Here is a 12,395-nt window from a genome sequence, read left to right as displayed (position 1 = left end):
TGCACCGTGGGGACCTTGGGTGTTTGGGAAGCACACACGCCTTCTTTGGCTCCGCAGCACTCTCGCCCTCGCGTTGACCTCCCCGCCCCTGTGGCTAGTGCGCAAGCGCAGCACAGCCTTTCCACCGCCCTCCCCCGCCCCCCGCCCCCTGCCACTGAGTTTACCTGGGTTGAGCAAAAGTTTATGAACCAGCGCTGTCACCAGCCAGTGCTTAGCAAGGGGGTTGGTAAAATCCCTGGTATTGAGCGGTTGGAGAGCTACAAGCTAATCGGAGCTCTGCCCCTCCTGTCTGAGTGATCTTTGGCAAGTCATTTAACATCCATCCCATCCGCAATTTTTCAAGAAATTTTATTTATTTTTTTAGTAATCGCTGTACCCAGAGTGGAGCTTGAACTCACAACCCCCGAGATCAAGAGTCGCATGCTCTTAGGACTAAGCCAGCCAGGCGCCCCTATCTGCAATTTCCACTTCTCTGTAACATGGCAATGATAATTATGATTTAAGGATCAGAGGTTAATGCTTGTAAAGGGCCTAGTGCTGTGTCTGACACATAGTAAGTGCTCAATAAATTAGTCTGAATGGCAGTGCAAGGAAAAGGATCCCAGGCTTTGGAGTCAGGAAGACCTCAGTTCCAGAACCTGATGGACCGTTACCAACTGTATGACCTCGAGCGAGTCATTGTGTCTCAAATTTGAGGTTACCCATGCAAAACGGGAATGATAATGCCTGCCCAGACTACCTCAGGGAGTAGTTATGAGGTTCAGATGGGCTTATGAACCAAGAAGTTGTTTCGAGAGGTGAGGGCTTGCTGTCAGTCTTGGGAGTCAAGCCATACATGTTGACCGAAAGATGATCAGAAAGCTCTTCTGAGTGCCATCTAACCTTCTTCCTTCAGATGCTGACCTTGGTTGAAGTTCTTCCCCGAAGGGTGTCAGTTACAAATGGCATGTTGTGTTTTCTGCTCTGAAGACTTAGTGGGAGAGGACTCACGTTTCCTGGGCCTATTGTGTTCAGGGCACTATGCCAAATGCCTATGCACGTTATCATATTGAATCCTCTCATGATCCTCTCACTTGACCTATGTTTCCTACTAGGTATTTATTTGTCCAGCACTACGTGTCTAAAATTGAATCTAGGGTAATCGTTGTAGCTAATCTTCACCAAGTACTTTCTATGTGCCTGGCACTGTGTGCTAATGGGTTTGATGTTCCTTTTGACAGTGAGTGCCACCCCCCACTCAGGCTTTGCCCAAGCCAGAACCTGGGAGTCAACCTCGTCTGCTCCCTCTTCCTCAACTCCCACATGCCTTTCAATCCCAAGTCCTGCCAATTCTACCTCTCAAATCTCTTGATTCTCCAACTCTTACCACCACTACACTTCCAAGCCAGCATCACCCGCCAACTGGACTACTGCAAAAGCCTCCTCACCACCCTTCCTCCCGCCAGGACTGTTTCTCTAGAATCCACTGTCTACAGCCAGAGTGATCCTTCTGAAGTGCAAACCTCGTGATGACTTTCCCGTTTACAAGCCTTCAGAGGTCCCCATTATCCTTAGGATAAAGTCCAAAATCTGTATCATAGCTTCAAAGGGTTTTTGTGATCCGGCCTATCTCCACATCCTTACTCTCATCGCAGCCTCACACTCTCCTCCCCAGCTGAACTGAACTAATTTCAGTTCCCCAAAGGCTCTGAGCTTGCCTCCTAACCTCTAGGTCATTGCACATGCTGTTCCATCTGCCTGAAACATTTTTATCCTTTTGCCTGGCTAACTCCGCCTCATTCTTTGGGTGTTGGCCAGGTTAGGTCCTCCTGTCATCTGCATGCTTCTGCAATCCCATCGATTTTAGTTCTACAACACTACACTGTAATTGCTTAATTGTCTGCCCTCCGTGCTCACCTCTGTAGATCAGAGACAATGTCTTCTTTGCCCATCTTTGTATCCCTAGGGCTAGCACATGATACGCGGTTAATAAATATTTGGTGAATAAATGATTATTATTTTACAAATTAGCAACCTGAGGCAAGAGAAGGTTTAAGTGACTCTCTCACCTGGGGATTGGAACCCAGGTCAACTCAAATCCAAGGTCTGTCTTCTCGGTGCTCCACAGGGCTCAGTCACACACTAGCCTAGTGTACCCAGTAGCCCAGCAGAGAGAATGCAGGGGATGTCCACAAGGACGGGGAATTTGCCAAATTTGAGAGATGCTTTCTTTCTTCTTCTTTTTAAATCTTGAGTTCTTTCTTTCCTTCTTTCTTTTTTAAAAAGCTAGCTCTAGGCCCAATGTGTGGCTTGAACTCACGATCCCGAGATCAAGAGCCGCATGCTCTACTGACTGAGCCAGCCAGGCGCCCCTGAGAGATGCTTGTAATTAGGGTTCAGTTCAGAGTCATTTGCTGCCAGGAAGCCCGGGTTTAAGTCTCCTCTAACCAAGCGTGTGCTGCTGTGGGTCTCAGCTCTTCAAACCACCCTCTTTAATTCCTCCTAGATCCCCATCTTCCAGAACATGTCACCAACCATTGACCTCCCAATACCTGTACCCACACCTGCCCTTCTCCTGGTTGAAAGGAATTGAAACCAGAGTACTTTCAACCACCAGCCCAACCCAGCCTCCAAACCCACAGAGCCAGGAGGTGCTCATCCTCATCTCTCCTCTCAGGTTTTATTGACTGATGGAAGCTACATCTTTGTCAGCCACCAGCTCCACGGGGACAGTGCTGGGGACAGGGAACCTGAGATGATGCCAGATTTCAGCCTGAGAGCAGACACAGAGTTCTGGAAGGTGACCCAAGAGGGAAAAGAGAGAGGAATATGTGAAAAGGCTTTGTGGGGGGAGGGAGGAAGAGGAGATCAAGAAGTTCCTCCTGCTCCCAACAACTCCCAGAGTTCAGGAACAACCCAGGCCTCAGCCCCTGATGCTTCTGGACTCCTGCCCAAGAACTTGGAATCAGCTATGATCTCCAAACACAGCCCAGCTCTCGCTGGCTGCTAGGCTCTTATCTCAGCCAGTCCAGACCCCAGCCGAACCCAGGAAGGAAGCAAACCAGAGGAGAAGAGAGGAGTAGGTAGAGGCGGCCCCTCTGATTAGGGCAGATGTAAATGCTGCAGCAGACTGGGGCAGAGAGGCTTTGCATAATTGTCATGGCAGCAGCTGCTATTGCTAGAGTTTGCTGGGGGCCCAGCGGAGGACGGGGTTGCAGGGACCCGTTTCCAGCAGCCAGGAAAGGGGAGTGGTGTTTGTGCTATCTGTGTGGATCGGGAGAGGCAGCCTGACCCCTGAGCCAAGGCCGGGGGCTGGCAAGTCACTACTGAGGCCACGGCCCATGAAGCCTGTGGTTGCATTCCAAGCTTCAGAACTGGGGAGTTGTGGGGCTCGGTGGAGGGCGGGGACATCTCTTAGAGGCCAGATCAGAGGCGAAGGTTCTCATCTCTGAACCCCCAAACCTCCACAGCCCAGCCAGAGAGAAGAGGGAATCTCATCTCTCCTTCTCAGGCCAGAGCTCAGATGTCAGGTGGGGGCCCCGGGGGCCCAACAGGAGGAGCATGCAGGAGGCCAGCTAGGGGAGAGAGGCCAGCCCCAGCGTGCTGGGGCAAGGAGGCTGGGGGAGGGGGGTGGAGGGGGCGGGGAGGGGGCCTGAGGAAGCCCAGCACTTCAGCGCCCCCTGGAAAAACTGTCAGGGGTGGGGAAAGTTTCCCCTTCCCTGGCTGCTTCCCCACCAGGTGAGCCGTTCCATCAAACTCCATTGCATAGTTCTCAGTGGGGGGCAGAAGGGGTCCCCAGGCCTGCCCCTCCCAGCCTCCCCAAAATATGGCTTTGGAAAGGAGTCCCCAAGAATCGAGAGGGCCCTCTGGACGGGCGGACCCACCGCTCACAGGGAAGAGATCTTGACAGTCTCCGGGAGGAGGCAAGGGGTGCCCAGGCTGGAGTTCCTGAGGGTGCTGCTGGCCCCACCACCACCACCAGGGGAGGAAGGTTGGCTCTCGTCCGGCGTGTTGGCAGGAGGGGTAGGGATACTGATGATGGCAGCCACAAAGTCCCGGCTGTCGCAGTTCAGGTCGAGGCTGTCATGGGGCTTGGCATTGAGGCTTGAGCGGCTGTGGATAAGGGTGGGGAGATGGAAGCTTCTTAAAAGGTCCTCTTAATACTTGCCCCAGCAATCGTGACATTTATTGAGCGCCTGCTGGGTCCCTGGCACTGTGCTAAATGCTTCGCCTGCATCCTCCATTATGGCGGTGCCCAGTGAGGGCCCTGGGGTCAGGTGGTCCTGGGTTGAAATCCTGGTCTCACTTTGGCCACTCTGAACCTCTCTTCTCTCTTTCATCTCCAGCATGGGAATAACAATATTTCCTACCTCATAGGGTCGTTGCGGAGATTAGATTAGCATAATGAGCACACAGGGAAATAACAATATTTCTTCCCTCATAGGGTCACTGTGGAGATTCAATGAGATAAGAGGTGCTACCAAGTGTTCGGAATAGTGCCTGGAACATAATGAGAACACATGCAAAAATGTTCTCCATTACGGTCACTCCTTACAATGCCAAAATCCTCACAACGATCCATTGTGAGAGCTGCACAACCTGGTCCCTGTTCCTTTCTGATTTGGCTTCCTACCACTCTCCCCCTCACTCACTCCACTCTGCTCACAGGAGCTTCCTGGCTGTGTCTCTGACATGCAGACCCACTCCTGCCTCAGGGCCTTTGCACAGGCTGTTTGCTCCCTCCCTCACCTTCTTCAGATGTCACCTCAGCAAAGCCTCCCCTGACCACACTATTTAAACTGCGTCATACCCTGTTCTATACTCTCTGTCCCCCACCCCCAATTTATTTTTCTTCTTGGCACTTAACACACCTCATCATCTGTCTTTGTTTGTTTATTAACTGTCTCATTGCACTAGAATATAAATTCCAGAAGGTCAAGGATCTCTCTCTGTTCTCTTCGCTGCCTGAAGTGAACTCAACTCCTAAACTCCTACAGGGAACTCCAAAGTGCCTAAAAGTGTGCCTGGCATATAATAGGTGCTCAATAAATGTTTGCTGAAAGAACCGACGAAGAACAAGCTCCAGACAAGAGAAGCCCAAGCTCCCAGCATAGAGGAGTTTGGGCTCAATATTGGCTTGCTGGGCGCGAAGTCATGACATCTCAGAACCCCCGCCCCTGGGGCCAAGCTCTGAGCTCCCCCGGGGGGTAGCCAGCAGGTGGGGGTGCTTACCTCTGAGGGGCAGGGCTCCTGCGCAGCCCTGCCAGTGTGTCCAGCTCCTGCATGCTGCCGCGACTGACCGAGGCCGTGGAGTTGGCGAGGCGAATGGCACGGCGCTTGGCCCTGCGGGGGCAGCAGGCGGACAGCAGGCCGCCGGGCCCCACTGCCTGAGAGGACACAGAGGTGCTGCGGCTGGTGCGGCCCCCCAGTGAGACAGCGCCCAGAGCCTCGCTGAAAGTCAGCTCATCCGTGAACTCATGGCACTGGGGGCAGAAGAGAGGCACGGTCACCAGGCAGCACACGGGAACTGACCCCACCCCCGGGCCTTTGCTTAGGCCGCTCCTTCCTTTCCAGAAGTCTCTCTCGCTTCCCTTCCCTTGCCCACCCTTCAAGGCTCAGCTGTACTGGGGCCTCTTCCAGGAAGCCCTCTGGGATTTCCACAATTAGTAGTGAGCCTCCCATCCTGGGGGGGTGGGGGGAGCTGGCCTGGCCGCAGAGGAACGCCCCTCCTTCTGCCACGCTGCCACCTCTCCTTAGGCCTCACCGTTGTCTTCTCTAGACAGTGCAGGAGGTGGTGATGTTGTTGCTCGAAAGCAGACCGGTTCCGGACACACAGCGCCTGTTCCTCCCCACTGCCGCTGTCCTGGGTTGGGGGGGACACGGAGCAAAGCACTGAGGTCAGAACCTTCTTCCTCCCGTCACTGCTGCCCTCCCCCCAACCCCAAGGCAGGCCCCTCCCCACCTCAAGGCCCCCGTTCTGCTTGTACCGCAGGAAGGCATTGGTAGTACCGCTCTTTGCCAACCGGATCCTTGCCAAGCGCACCTTCTACAGAGAAAGGAGGAGACAAAGAGTCAGGTGGGTCGACACAAGACTAGACTGGCTCGGGGTGTGGGCAGCAGGAGGTACTCAGACGGAAGAGGCAGGTACCTGCTGTGCTCGGCGCTTGTCAGCACGCTGGTTCTGGTGGTAGATGCGGCTAAAGTTGGACACGATGACCGGCACAGGCAGCGCAATGACCAGGACACCGCTGAGGGAGCAGATGGATCCGAAAATCTTGCCAGCAATGGTGCTGGGCACCATGTCTCCATAGCTGGGCCGGGGGGGGAGCCGAGGTCAAGAAAAGTGCGCACCCACCCCTCAGTCTCCCACTCCGTCCCATCCAACCCGACACGCTCTGCAACCCTGGCCAGGCACTGAAACCTTCTGAGCCTCAGTTTCCTGCTCTGCAAAATGTGGGGAAAGACCTCTCTGGCCACCAGTGGGGGTCAAATGAGAAATTGGCCCTCGGCCCCTACCATGTGCTGCCCCCCCATCTGAGTTGCACACCGAGCATCTGAGTCAGCTGGAAATCTATTAATACCAAACAGAGGGGAGAAGGAGGAAGTCATAGGCAGTAAATATAGTCTCCTGGGGAGAGAGTCCCAGCACCCCAAGCCAGCTGAGGGGCTCTGAGTCCCGGGAGCAGTGCTCTGTTAGTTTTGCTTACATCTGTCTTACCTTTTCTAGGTAGGACCCCTTCTTATTACCCCAGAGGAAGCCTTGAAACTGTGCTCCTATGAAAAAATAGGGGGGAGCCTTGTAACTCCCTCCTCTTCTTCATGCCACCTCTTCTCCCAAGGAGATGGAGCAGTGCTGATCTTACCAACTTGTTTCACGGGGCCGGGGTGGGGGGACCAAAGCTCAGGGAGGTTCCGTAGCTGACTTGCTCAAGATCGCACAGTATACTTTTTTGTTCTGACCACAGGAGCAATTAGATCCCCTCCCCTCTGCAGTCCCAGCCTCTGCAGTCCCAGCCTCTAGGCCTTCGCTCAGTCCATGTCCCACTCCCCCTCCCCCCAAGGATGGCTGTTCCTTATTTCTTTGTTTTGACTCATTTAAAAGTCTCTCCAACTTGGCCATTTCTGGTCTGTGATGTGTCATCTCAGACTGTGTCCTCAACTATGAGACGCAGGCAGCTGTCCACCCTCCCGGGGTTGCTGTGAGGACTCGCTAGGGTAAAAGGCACCCAAAGACCCAGTTCCAACCCACTCTCAGGGCTCAGTATTTGTATGTCGATCCAATTCTGAACCTCCAACCAGAATTAATTTCTACTCCTTAGCAACCTGAAAGCCACTTTTCTGTACCTCTATGAAAGCCCCGAGCAAGCCCAATTCACCCATTCGACAGATCCTGAGCAGCAACTGCACACCTATTCCCAGCGATGGAAATTTAGAGAAGGAGCGCAGTATCTGCCCTAGACAGTGTCTTTAAGAATAACATGAGTTTGGTGATCCCATTTGATGCCTTTATCCCAACTGTTCCCTCTCAAGGACTGACACTAAAAACATAATGCCGAAAATACCTTGACCTGGAGAACATCAAGGAATCACAAAGCCACAGAGGTAGTACTCCATACGGCAGATGATTCTGGAGGTTTGGGAGACATGGGTCCTCAAGGTGGGAAAAGGAGGTGATGGAAAGCCAGTACCTAGGTATCCTACACCAGAAACTTTCAGAGAACTTTCACAACCGTGACGTCACGGAATCCCCTCTAAATGATGAAGGGATCACCATTTCTCATTTGACACAGTGGGGGAAACAGGCCCAGAGAGAACAAGGTCAACAGAAAGAGTGCACCTAAGACAATCCTTGGAACCCAAGTCTCCTGACCCGGACAGTGAAGGCATCGTCAGACCTGCGAGGGATTTGGAGATTGGTCCAACTCCCTCTGTTTTTTTTAGAGAAGAGCAAACAGAAGCGCAAATCGAGAAAAAAGAGATCGTTTATCTACCCTTCTTACTCTTACAGAAAACGGTGAGTGTAACTGGTCGGGCAGCTCCCAACACAGGGTCTGCACTCACCCAAGTGTGGTCATGGTGACAATGGTATACCAGAAGGCCGCAGGGATGCTAGTAAAGTTGGTCTTGTTTGTGCCCTTCTCGGCATAAAACATGACAGTGGCGAAGATGATGATGGCCATGGTGAGGGAAAAGAGGAGAAAGCCGAGCTCAGAGGCACAGCTCTTGAGGGTGTAGCCCAGAATCCGCAAGCCCTGTGAGTGCCTGGAGAACTTGAAGATGCGGAACACCCGGAACACACGCAGGGTGACGAAGGCGCCCGAGACATCCTCGTTCTTGGGCACGAAAAGCCCGATGTAGTAGGGCAGGATGGCCACGACGTCGATAAGGCTCATTACACTCCGCAGGAAGCGGCACCGGCTGGGGGCAGCGAACAGCCGCAGGAGGTACTCGCCCGTGAATATGAGCACACAGGCCGTGTCCATGCAGAAAAAGGCCAGGGGGAAGCGGTCGCCGCAGGGCTGCTCCCTCGGGGGCCGCCGCGCGGGGCCGCGGCACGGGATGGTCTCCACCACGTTGGCGATGACCGAGACGGCGATGAAAAAGCCCGTTACGTAGTAGAAAACGAGGGCCGCGGTGCTCGTGTGCGGGTTCTCGAAGGCCCGCCAGAGCCGCTGCCGCAAGGAGCTGCCGGCCGGCAGGGCCGGGCCATCGCCGGCCTGCTCGGCCTCCTCGTCCTCCGCCAGGCGCTCGGCGTTCTCCTTCTTGCGGTCCCGGTACTCTTCGAGGCAGCAGTCGCCCACGAGCTCGGGCACCAGGCCGTAGAAAGCCAGCTCTTCGTCGAAGGCCTGGATGCACTCCTGCCGCGGGCAGTGCAGGCGGCCCGTGCGGTAGAAGTTCAGCACGTGCCGGAACATGTCTGGGTCGCGATCGAAGAAGTACTCGCCGGAGTCCGCGTCATAGAAGAATTCCTTCTCGGAGCTGCCTAGCAGGGTGTCTGGGTAACGGTCCAGCGTGTTCTTCCAGGTCTCGAAGCGCCGGCCGCTCACGTTAACCACCAGAACCTCGTCCCCTCGGGACGCCTTCACCCCCGGCGCGGGGGGCAGAGGTTGCTGGGCCAGGGGCAGCCAGCCCACCGCGGCCGCCCGCGCGAAAGGCAGCCACGTGGCCACGCCTGCCGCCATCCTGCCGCGCCCCAGGCCCACGGAGACTTGGGGGGGGGTGGCCTTTAGGAGAGTGTGGCTGTCTCCAGGATGGTGGGGGCTTGGAGAGGCCCTGGGCCACTCGCACAAGCAAACTGGGGGTGTCTACAGAGGCCAAGAGGAACTAGGAGGAACTAGAGAGACGGGCAGGGGCTTGGGGGGCATTTAGAGGGTCTGGGGGGGACTTGGGGGTTGTCTTGAGGGACCTACGGAGGAGGGGCTAGGGCACATGGAGAGGAACAGCAAAGGGGCGCCTGGAGGGGCCGAGAAGGATCTGAGGGAGTGTTTAGAGAGACAGAGATGGCTCTAGAGGGGTCAGCATGTGCCTGCAAGATGTCTGGGGTGTCTAGGGGGGCAAGAAACACTGGGGAGTTGTCCACACTCTCAAGAGTTCTGAGGGAAGATGGGGCTGGGACCCCTTAGTGGGCTTGGAGAAGGGACCGGGGCGTCCAGAGTGGTGGAAATGGGACCAGAGGTGTTTCAAAGAGGCCGAGAGTGTCTAGAGGGGGCGTTCTAGAGGGGGCGTTCTAGAGGGGCCGAGAAAAGTGAGGTGGCTCATCCACACCCTCAAGACTTCTGGGGAAAAGATTAGGGGACTGGAGCTCCCTCGTGGATCCAGGAAAGGGGTTCGTGCATGAAGAGGTGGCTATAGAACCAGGAGGTTGTAAAGAGGCTGCGAGGTGTCTTGGGAGTGCCTGGAGCTGCCAAGAATAGCCTGGGGGGGGGGTATCTACACTCTACAGGAGTTCTGGGGAAGGAAGGCGAGGTGGGGCCCCCTAGAGGGGCTGGAGAAGGGAGTGGGGCATCTAAAGGGGTAGATATGGGGCTAGGTTATTTTTCAGAGACCGAGAGGTGTCTGGGAGCGAGGAGGGAGTGCTGAGAAAGTCTGGTCCACCCTCTCAAGAGTTCCAGGGGGGAGGAAAGGGCCTGAGGAAGCCCCCTGGGGCTCAACTGGAAGTTGGGCACAGCCCCAGAGCACCCAGAGGATGGATAAAGACTAAGACAAGAGGAGGGGTCCCCCCTCCCCCCGCAAAATGGGTTGGAGAGCGAGTGGGGTGTTAAAAGGAGTTGGGTGTGTCTCCAGGGAGGGGGGCTGGCGGGCCTTGCGGGGGGCGGATGGGGGAGGCCGGGGAGAAGCTGCGTCCCACCGTTAGGGGCTGGTCTGGGGAAGCCACACCCCGAGGGGCCGGCGGTAGAAGCGGCGGCGGCAGAAGAGGGGAAGCAGCCACAGTCGGGCCCGGGAGAGGAGAAGGCGGCACAGGCAGGGGGAGGGGGCCGGGGCCCTGGAAGGACAAGGGCCAGCAGAAGCCCTGGGGACTATCCCAGGATGGGCTAGAGCGTGGGGGCCGGACCAGGGAAGGGACAAGGACAGCGCTGTTGGTGGCCCCCTCCCCCTCCCCCAAGGGCCGTCCTCACCTGTGTCCCCGCTGCAGCGGTGGCCACAGCGGTGGGGCTGGGGGTACCAAACACCGGAGCTCCTGCCCCCCTCTGCAGAGCTGCCCGAGTTCTCCTCCTCCTCTGCTTCTCTCTCCCCGCCCCTCCGAGCTTGCCGGGAGCTGGAGAGAGAGGCAGGGAGGGGCCTCGTGGCTCCCGGAGCCCCCTCCCCTAGGACAGCCTCAGAGGGACCCTGGGGAGACTCCGCCTCCTACAAAGCTGGTTGGGCCTCAGTCGCGTCATCTGGAAAATGGGGGTGGCAGGGAGCTCTGCCAGTTCTCCCCACCTCCTTCCTGGACTCCCCCCTCTTCCTGCCCAGCTCCTACCCCCTCTGCCCCCGGGGGCCCCCACCCCCACCCGTCTGAATCAGCAGCACTTAGCAGATCTGATCGATGGGGAGGCGTCTGTTAATGGCCCCAGAGCGGAGTGCCATGGGGAATGATGCAGCGCTGTGTCCCCTCCCTGCCCCCATGCTGGAGAAGGGCTGGAGAAGGGGGTGGATGGGGGGACTGGTGGGGGGCATTTCTCTAGATGGCCAGGCCCCCAAAGCTGCTCCCTGGGTGGGGGGGTGCATGCGTTAGAGCCCAGCTCTGACCAAGATGGTTGCTATGGGACTGGAGCACCAGCCCAAAATAGGGGGTAAGGGGAGTGTGGATGGGGGCAAGCCAGGATGGGAACAAGCCAGGTCCCACCCCCATGCCAGGGTCTCTCCCAGGCAGGCGGGCCCCACTCTGAGGGGCAGTCTGCCTCATCCCTCTGCGTCCAGGAGCCTTAATTCACGCCGCCTCCGCTAGAGGACTCTGCTCCCGGGTGGCATAGAGTACTGGGTACCGAGTGCCTCAGACCACGGATGGGTTCGAACCCCAGCTTTGCTACTGACTTGCTGTGTCCTTGAGCAAGTGACTTGCGTTGTATCCTCAGCTGTCAGATGGAGAGTTACCCCAACTTGATAGTATCGTGGGAGGCATTAAATGGAGTCATGTGAGAGGGGATGGCACAGGGCATGGCGCACAGGGGAAGCCTCATTTTTTGGTAATTAAAAGTGTGGTGAGGGGGGGAGCACTAAGGGGGGGACCAATTTTCCCCTTTCAATCAATCTACCCACCTGCGTAATCCTGTTTGCTCACTCATCACACTCCTGATTTGTCTGTTTCTCCATCCCTCCATCCACCCACCACGCACCTATCAATCCATTCTCCCACCCACAACCCAGTGCTCTACCTATCCCTCCATGCACCCACTCGCTCATCCATTTGTATGTTCACCCCATCCACCTATTTGCCACCCTATCCTTATGTACCCCCAGCACCCATCTATCTGTCCATCCATAGCCGTGCCCATCACTTACTTACCTACTCTTCACTCTTCCTCATCCATCCATCCATCCATCCATTCCCCTGGCCATCCGTCTACTTACATCTCCGACCTATCCATCTATCCATTTATTCATCCAATTGCCTATCCATCCATCTGCCTGTGTATTTCTCAACCTCCCCCATCATTGATCTGTGCAACCTTCCACTTATTTATCCATCAGTCCATCTAACCACTTATCTATCCTCTCACCTGCCCACTCTTATCCACACCCATACCCCACACACATCCACCCACATACATATCTGTAGGTATTTCTGTGCCACTCAGTTAGAGGGGCGGGCCCACGGTAACTGCAGACAGCTGGGGGAGGGTGGGGGAAGGAGAGTGAAATTGCAGCCACAGACCTCCCTCCCCGTTCCAATGGTGTGACCTCCCCATCCCCATCACACCCCTCCGGGTTGGAAA

The 12,395-nt window shown here is 56.0% G+C and overlaps 1 protein-coding gene across 2 annotated transcripts; it reads right to left on the bottom strand.

The window, feature by feature from the left end:
* Window positions 1-2,640: 2,640 nt before the first annotated feature.
* Window positions 2,641-12,283, bottom strand: KCND1 (potassium voltage-gated channel subfamily D member 1). 2 transcript variants are annotated; one of them, XM_078064348.1, is made up of 7 exons: window positions 8,041-12,283; window positions 6,128-6,290; window positions 5,942-6,025; window positions 5,744-5,842; window positions 5,212-5,462; window positions 3,864-4,092; window positions 2,641-2,772 (listed from the first exon to the last, which is right to left on the bottom strand). In XM_078064348.1, the coding sequence occupies exons 1-6, from the start codon at window positions 9,159-9,161 to the stop codon at window positions 3,867-3,869; spliced, it is 1,944 nt and encodes a 647-aa protein (XP_077920474.1). In that variant the 5' UTR covers window positions 9,162-12,283; the 3' UTR covers window positions 2,641-2,772; window positions 3,864-3,866. The 2 variants fall into 2 exon arrangements, with proteins under 2 accessions (XP_077920474.1, XP_035951640.1); XM_036095747.2 differs by having other exon boundaries at window positions 2,641-4,092; window positions 8,041-9,284; window positions 10,596-10,777.
* Between the last annotated feature and the right edge of the window lie 112 nt (window positions 12,284-12,395).

Source organism: Halichoerus grypus, chromosome X (assembly GCF_964656455.1).
Source record: "Halichoerus grypus chromosome X, mHalGry1.hap1.1, whole genome shotgun sequence".
Taxonomy (NCBI): Eukaryota; Metazoa; Chordata; class Mammalia; order Carnivora; family Phocidae; genus Halichoerus; species Halichoerus grypus.
Note: the sequence above shows the minus strand (reverse complement) of the source record. Positions and strands in the feature narration are given on the sequence as shown.

Bases quoted from the DNA above. Each gene is read 5' to 3' on its own strand.
- KCND1 (XM_078064348.1), bottom strand. From the start codon at position 9,161: ATGGCGGCAGGCGTGGCCACGTGGCTGCCTTTCGCGCGGGCGGCCGCG. The intron at 6,026-6,127 runs GTACCTGCCTCT...CTTTCTCTGTAG, and splicing joins ACAAGCGCCGAGCACAGCAG to AAGGTGCGCTTGGCAAGGAT. The intron at 4,093-5,211 runs GTAAGCACCCCC...CCTTATCCACAG, and splicing joins AGGAGCCCTGCCCCTCAGAG to CCGCTCAAGCCTCAATGCCA.